The sequence below is a fragment of the Sinocyclocheilus rhinocerous genome, unplaced genomic scaffold (assembly GCF_001515625.1).
Source record: "Sinocyclocheilus rhinocerous isolate Xijiao unplaced genomic scaffold, SAMN03320098_v1.1 scaffold8, whole genome shotgun sequence".
Taxonomy (NCBI): domain Eukaryota; kingdom Metazoa; phylum Chordata; class Actinopteri; order Cypriniformes; family Cyprinidae; genus Sinocyclocheilus; species Sinocyclocheilus rhinocerous.
This window is the reverse complement of record NW_015666800.1, coordinates 3,158,617-3,165,831: the sequence shown is the minus strand read 5'-3', so window position 1 is coordinate 3,165,831 and position 7,215 is coordinate 3,158,617. Positions and strand designations below refer to the sequence as shown.

Here is a 7,215-nt window from a genome sequence, read left to right as displayed (position 1 = left end):
CATGTAGAGGGGGGGGGGGGGGGGGGGTCTGGATTTTGTACTCTTATGTTCATCAAAGCTGCATTTATTTGAAGAAAACAGTAAAAATATTACTATGAAATATATTGTTTAATTTTAAATTTTAAATTAAAATTTAGCAACCATAAATAATTTATTATTATTATTAATGTTGAACAGTTATTATTATTAATGTTGAACAGTTGTGCTGGTCAATATGTTTATGGAAACAGTAATAATTTTACTTTGTTTCTTTGATAAAAAAGTTCAAAATGGAAAATTTAATAGAAAGTTCAAAAGAACAGCATTTATTTGAAATAGAAATCATTTGTAACAAATGAATTCACTGTCGCTTTTGATCAATTCGATGTGTCCTTGCTGAATAAAATCTTAGTGACCCCAAACGTTTTAATCGTAGTGTGTCTAGACATGCATAGTAGACGTGCATCAATAATGAATAATTGATTAAGTCAAAGCTAGGTCCAGAATACTAGGAATTCTGTGTTTATTAGTGGTATTTTGTTAATAAAAATCACCGTCTACTTTCAGTCAGTGCTTTGTGGCACACGCTGGCCCTGCGGTAGAATCTATAAATAATTTATTATTATTATTAATGTTGAACAGTTATTATTATTATTAATGTTGAACAGTTGTGCTGGTCAATATGTTTATGGAAACAGTAATCATTTTACTTTGTTTCTTTGATAAAAAAGTTCAAAATGGAAGATTTAATAGAAAGTTCAAAAGAACAGCATTTATTTGAAATAGAAATCATTTGTAACAAATGAATTCACTGTCGCTTTTGATCAATTCGATGTGTCCTTGCTGAATAAAATCTTAGTGACCCCAAACGTTTTAATCGTAGTGTGTCTAGACATGCATAGTAGACGTGCATCAATAATGAATAATTGATTAAGTCAAAGCTAGGTCCAGAATACTAGGAATTCTGTGTTTATTAGTGGTATTTTGTTAATAAAAATCACCGTCTACTTTCAGTCAGTGCTTTGTGGCACACGCTGGCCCTGCGGTAGAATCTTAATTAGGCCAGTTGCTGCATCAGCATTCCTGACAGCTTCCAGCACAGGAGATTCTCTTACTGCTCCGACCAGAGCCAGCTGGGTCAAACACATCAGCTCCATTGCATCCCACACCCTGACTTCTGCTTTCTTTATCTCTGACTCTTTTTGTCTTACTCTCTTCTGTCTGTTTTGACCCACTTCTAAACTAAGGATTATGTAGATGTCACCATATATAGGACATGTATTTTTGGTAAAGTGGCATATATATGTGTGAAGTGTGTGTCACCCTTAAATCAAGACATTTATTACCATAAGCGCTCTGCATATTTTCTTATCACTGTATCTATAAGGGTTGCACAGTGTATGGTTCTATGAAACGGTTAAAAATTGTTTTTAAAGATAAAACTATATGAATTAACATAATACTATTATATAATAAAGTAATGCCTTTTACAAAATGCATAATACAAAACAATTTGTAAAAAAAAAAAAAATTTACTTAATGAAACTACAAATTTTATTTAATGAAACATTTATTGGAAAGTATAAATATTTCTAACTAATATAATATGTTGCAGTAACATTATATATATATATATATATATAATTGCTTGTTCAAATAGATTTTTCTACCTCAGTTATCAGAAACTAAATTGATTACCTCCGTTTTTAGAATCAAAAGTAGAGGTTATTAATACTCTATTCTGGCATTAATAAATAATAGACTCCAATTAAAAAAAAAAAAGGTCTGTTCCCTGCTCAATTTTTAAATACAGTCTACATTTTGTTAACCATCAGTTAACAGTTATAAAAACAGCCGGTACTGTTTACTCAAATGTCATGTACTATATTAGCTTCATTCTGTATAAAGGTTACAGAGGACCGAAGTTGTCCAAGCCGGTGTGGTCAGTCGACCTGCAATTTCCAGGTTTCATTTCACAGTTGTTAAAATGCCTCTACAACGACCCCTCCCCCCACCCTCTATTTTTAGCTGCCAGCCAATAAGGACGCGTTCAGGAAGACATGGAATCCCAAATATACCCTGCGAAGCCACTTTGATGGAGTGCGGGCCCTGGCCTTCCATCCTGTGGAACCGGTGTTGGTCACAGTCTCGGAAGACCACACCCTCAAACTGTGGAACCTCCAGAAGACGGTTCCAGCCAAAAAGTAAGTTCTCGCTGTGGCTTTCCAGGGAAAGGGGTGTCTTGGGATCGGCTTTGGTCTTCAAAATGATGTCTCAAGAAGCACAATGATTTTATCATGCAACATTAATGTTCCAAACAAACCACTAAACAAAGTTTTATCTTGCTTTGCAGAAGTGCCTCTTTTGATGTGGAGCCCATATACACGTTTAGAGGGCATATGTGAGTATTAATTTCATAATATGGATCTTTTATACACTTTTTTTGCTTTTTGATTTGTTTCAAAACATTCCAGTTTATCCTAAATGTGTTAAATAGAGTGTTGTGAAGGTATGGATGATTCTGTACATGTTGGCATTGCCACAGCTGTATGTGTTCAGAAAGGTAGTGTTCTCCTGGCCTCTGGAAGGCCAGTGCATGAGATGGTTACATGCAGAGATTGTGTTCCCACTGTCCCAGAATCCACAACACACCAGCCAACATGTGCATGGTGATGTTAGCTGTTTAAAGATGCATTCACTACATTTTTTTGTTTGCCCTTATTCATCCCAGTGCGCTAATACTTTATGCCAGGGGTGTCAAACTCACTTCCTGGAGGGCCACAGCCCAGCAGAGTTTAGTTCCCACACACATACCATGTAGTTTTCAAATAAGCCTGAAGGACTTGATTAGCTATTAGGTGTGTTTAATGAGGGTTGAAGCTAAACCAGAGATTGTCTTACTATAGGGAGATGAGAGGGTCTGTATTACTTACTATTGGAGAAAGCGTAACGGTCAACTTGGATCACGTGTGCCTTAATAACCAATCACATTATAGCCTTGACGTCATTGAATTTTAGTCAGAGTTGTGCAACACTCAGTCGCCGTTTACGCCGTTTCACCTGTTGCAAAAAGTCAGTGACTTTTCTTACAAAACAGCATTTTTTTTGGGTGAAAACTGTAAAATTAGTTAAATCCAAAAGTATTGCTTAGTGTAAAACCTGTTGAAGATTAGCTGATAGGCTGTCGATTCATTACATGATAAGCTGTTTCCTCAAAAAAGCTGTTTATTCAGCGTAGTGAAGCCTCTCCTCCATTAACATACATTCAAAAAATGGCCTCTTGACTTCTTTCCCATGTACTGCCAAAGCGGAAGAGTTAGCATTAGCCGCTATGCTTTTTTGACTAAAGGTTGCAGGCTTGCCTTCTAGTGGCTTTGGCTGAACTCTGCAGGGCTGTGGCCCTCCAGGAACTGAGTTTGACACCTGTGCTCTATACTGACACATACTGGTCCAGATGCTTTAAGTGTATTAATTTCTGAGATTTCTTGCCAGAGCTTTATTTTGCTATGTTGTTGGTGGAAAGCAGTTGGCTTCTGCATTACACTATAAACAGTCTAGCTGTTGATTGAGTGCTTGAAGTCCCAGCATATGTCTTGATTATTATGGTTAGTAATGTAGCTGGTCAATTACATGACAGGGCTGGTCATGTGACGTCGACCTGATTCTGTCCATAAGGGGGCGACCTGCTCATTGTAGAACAGTGGTTCTCAATCATTTTGACTCCTCCATTGTCCACAACTATTTTTAGCCCTATTGCTTTCCCAGTTTTTGATTTACTGCATAAGGATTTAAATATGTTTGACAAATTTTTACCATGTTTTTATTTTTACAGTTTCTACTCAAATTATTTTAGAGCTTGGCATAAAAAGTATGTTAAAAAAATGCCTACTTTTAAAAATAACCTTCCACATATATCAAGATTTTTCAAGACTGTGAGATTTAAAATAAGAAATACCTTGATTTTTTTGTTGTTTTAGTGTAATATTTGTAATAGTCGTTTTAGTTTAATACTAGTTTTGTCTTATTTTAAATAATTTCAAGTCATCTTAAGGCCCCCTTGGAAGCTTGCCATGGCCCCCTGATTGAAAACTACTTTTGAAGAATAAAATAAATTTTTCTCGAAGACTCAAATATCTTCATGTCAGTATAAATCATTTTGCTCAAAAGTGTTGTTTATTTCTTTAGTGTTAAACTTTTTTTTCATTGGCAGAAAAGATTGAGTGCCGCTTTAAACCCATGTCATGAAGCTCTTGACAAGCATATTTTCAGTCATTGCTTTTGGAACTGCATAGAGAGTGTTTTAAATGAGGGCACATGATATTTACACTGAGATCTCGGTCCTGTCCTGTGAGCATGTGTTGTCTACAGTTTCACTGTTGTTGCTCTACATCACACATAGCAGATCAGGGCAAGAAGTTAACGAATCCAAAAGTGTATCAAGTGTTCTACTGGCACTGTTTGACTATAAGATTGTGTGACTGTGTACAAATAATGCACCCACATGGCCCCCAGGAAGTATTTGGACTCTTGAGAAACATTTAAGTGTTCGAGAATCGTTGCATTAGACACACAATATTGCTTTTCTCAGAATTAGTTGTTTTGCTCATGCTTTTAGCTAACTGGTCTCAAGGTGAGTTTTAGTTGGTGTGAGAAGTCAGTTCATTTCATTCACTCAGGCGACTCACTGTAGTTCATCACATTTTTATCACATATTAAACATGTTCCACTAACATTTGACAACCACTAAGTGTTTGAGCAGTGACGTTTATTGTATTGAACTCATAACACTTTAAACTTGAAACATTTTGCTTAAAAATAGTACTTGAGGACTATTTTAAAGAAAGAAAAAACAAACGTTTTGCTTAAAATGAGAACTATGTGCTATCGTTCTTAAAAATAGTTTAATGTTATAACTGCATATAAATTGATTTGATATTTTCTTACCTAATGCATTTACATTCATAACACTTTGTGTCGCCAAGCACTTTTTAGGGCCAACAATAATGTAATCTACCAAATCCACCAATTCAGACATGCGGACACTAATATTGTTTGTTCTGTTGCTGCAGTGGGCCTGTGCTCTCATTGGCTATGACCTCGAGTGGCGAGCAGTGTTTTAGTGGTGGAATTGATTCAACAATACAGTGGTGGAACATCCCCAGCTCTAATGTAGACCCTTACGACACATATGGTGAGAAGATCAAATCTATATGACTGTTACATTTTGTCATTTTGATAGAACTTAAAAGTAGGAAACCTGCCTGATCAATAGTATCTTCTCTATGTGTGTCCTCTCTTTCACTCAGATCCCAGCGTGTTGGCTGGTACGTTGTTGGGTCACAGTGACGCAGTGTGGGGATTGGCTTACAGTGGAATCAAAACCCGGCTGCTCTCCTGTTCAGCTGATGGGACGATCAAGCTGTGGAACCCTCAGGAGAAGTCACCGTGTCTCAGCACGTTTAACTCAGATAGAGGTGAGTGTGAAGTATCTTGTATGCAGTATTCTGTAATCGATCGACATGTTGGCAAACTAATTTCTGTTTTTCAGATCATGGTGTTCCCACATCAATTGATTTCAATGGGTGTGATCCAGCTCATATGGTGGCATCCTACAACACGGGAGATGTCGTTGTTTATGATCTAGAGACATCACAGCCCGTCTTGGTATTGTCTGCACAGGGAGAGAGCAGTACGTCCTTCACATTTGTTCTAAAAAAGTGCCCTTGTGGAAATGTGATATAATGTTTATATATAGTTCAGTAATTAAATTACAGGGGTGTGAGAATTGGATTTGTGATGTTTACTTTCTTCTGCGTTGTTGCAGCTATTCCTTTTGGGAATCACATTAATAAAGTAGTCACCCACCCCACCCTGCCAATCACAGTCACCGCTCACGAGGATAGACACATCAAATTCTTTGATAATAAATCAGGTGGGTTTTTTATTGTATCATTAATATATTATATATTCATACACTACTGTTCACAAGTTTGGTGTCAGTACGATTTTTATAATGTTTTTCAAAGAAGTCTATGTTCACATTTATGTGATCAAAAATATGGTAAAACAGTAATATTGTGAAATATTCATTAATAAAGTAGTCACCCACCCCACCCTGCCAATCACAGTCACCGCTCACGAGGATAGACACATCAAATTCTTTGATAATAAATCAGGTGGGTTTTTTATTGTATCATTAATATATTATATATTCATACACTACTGTTCACAAGTTTGGTGTCAGTACGATTTTTATAATGTTTTTCAAAGAAGTCTTATGTTCACATTTATGTGATCAAAAATATGGTAAAACAGTAATATTGTGAAATATTACAATTTAAAATAACAGTTTTCTGTTCTAATATTTTTTTAAATGTCATTTTTCACAAGATACTTCAGTCTTTAGTGTCTCTCAAAAATTATTCTAAAATGCTGATTTGATGCTCAAGTATTATTATCACAGTTTAAAAAAAATGCTGCTTAATATTTTTGTATAAACTGTGATACGTTTTTTGATTAATAGAAAGTTCAAGAGAACAGCATTCATTTGAGAAAGAAATCTTGTGGAACATTATAAATTCTGATCAATTTAATGCATCCTTGCTAAATAGGAGTACTAAAAAAAGACTACTGTGTGTCTGAATTTTATTGTTAATATTACGAATTATATTCATTCATATATATTCATAACTTATGTAACTTCATATTCTCATTTTGTTTGTTATTTATTTAAAATCTAAGAAAATATATCAGTGTTTTATTGGTACTATTTGTTCATGAGACATTTTTGTTCAGTTATATTTTGCCAGAAGTCACAAAAAAAAAAGTAAGGATTGTTGAAGTTTCATGTCTGGGATTATTCATCACCTTCCATCTGTCTTTTTTGTAGGTCAACCCATCCATGCAATGGTGGCTCACTTGGATGCTGTTACTAGTCTGGCTATAGATCCAAATGGCATCTACTTGATGTCAGGAAGTAAGTGTTTTTTTTTTTTTTTTCCTTCGGCTCTTTACCCTTCATTTATCGTTTATTGCATGTATACATTTATTACATGTATATATCTGCTGAAGTACGAAAGTCACAGAGATCTGGAAATAATGACAGAATTTAAATTTTGTACAAAACTATCCCTTTAAAAATGAACTCAATGTCTTTTCTTCATCTAACTCAGGTCATGATAGTTCCATCCGCTTGTGGAACATGGACAGTAAGACGTGCGTACAGGAGGTTACCGC

The 7,215-nt window shown here is 35.4% G+C and overlaps 1 protein-coding gene across 1 annotated transcript in view; it reads left to right on the top strand.

The window, feature by feature from the left end:
• The window catches only part of LOC107733098 (striatin-3-like), a 34,981-nt gene extending 27,823 nt beyond the window's left edge, over positions 1-7,158 (top strand). The window contains exons 9-16 of the mRNA XM_016544587.1: positions 2,008-2,183; positions 2,333-2,380; positions 5,049-5,170; positions 5,286-5,453; positions 5,528-5,668; positions 5,804-5,911; positions 6,869-6,947; positions 7,152-7,158. Coding sequence (XP_016400073.1) covers positions 2,008-2,183; positions 2,333-2,380; positions 5,049-5,170; positions 5,286-5,453; positions 5,528-5,668; positions 5,804-5,911; positions 6,869-6,947; positions 7,152-7,158 — 849 coding nt within the window. The remainder of the gene's footprint in view (positions 1-2,007; positions 2,184-2,332; positions 2,381-5,048; positions 5,171-5,285; positions 5,454-5,527; positions 5,669-5,803; positions 5,912-6,868; positions 6,948-7,151) is intronic.
• Positions 7,159-7,215: the final 57 nt, after the last annotated feature.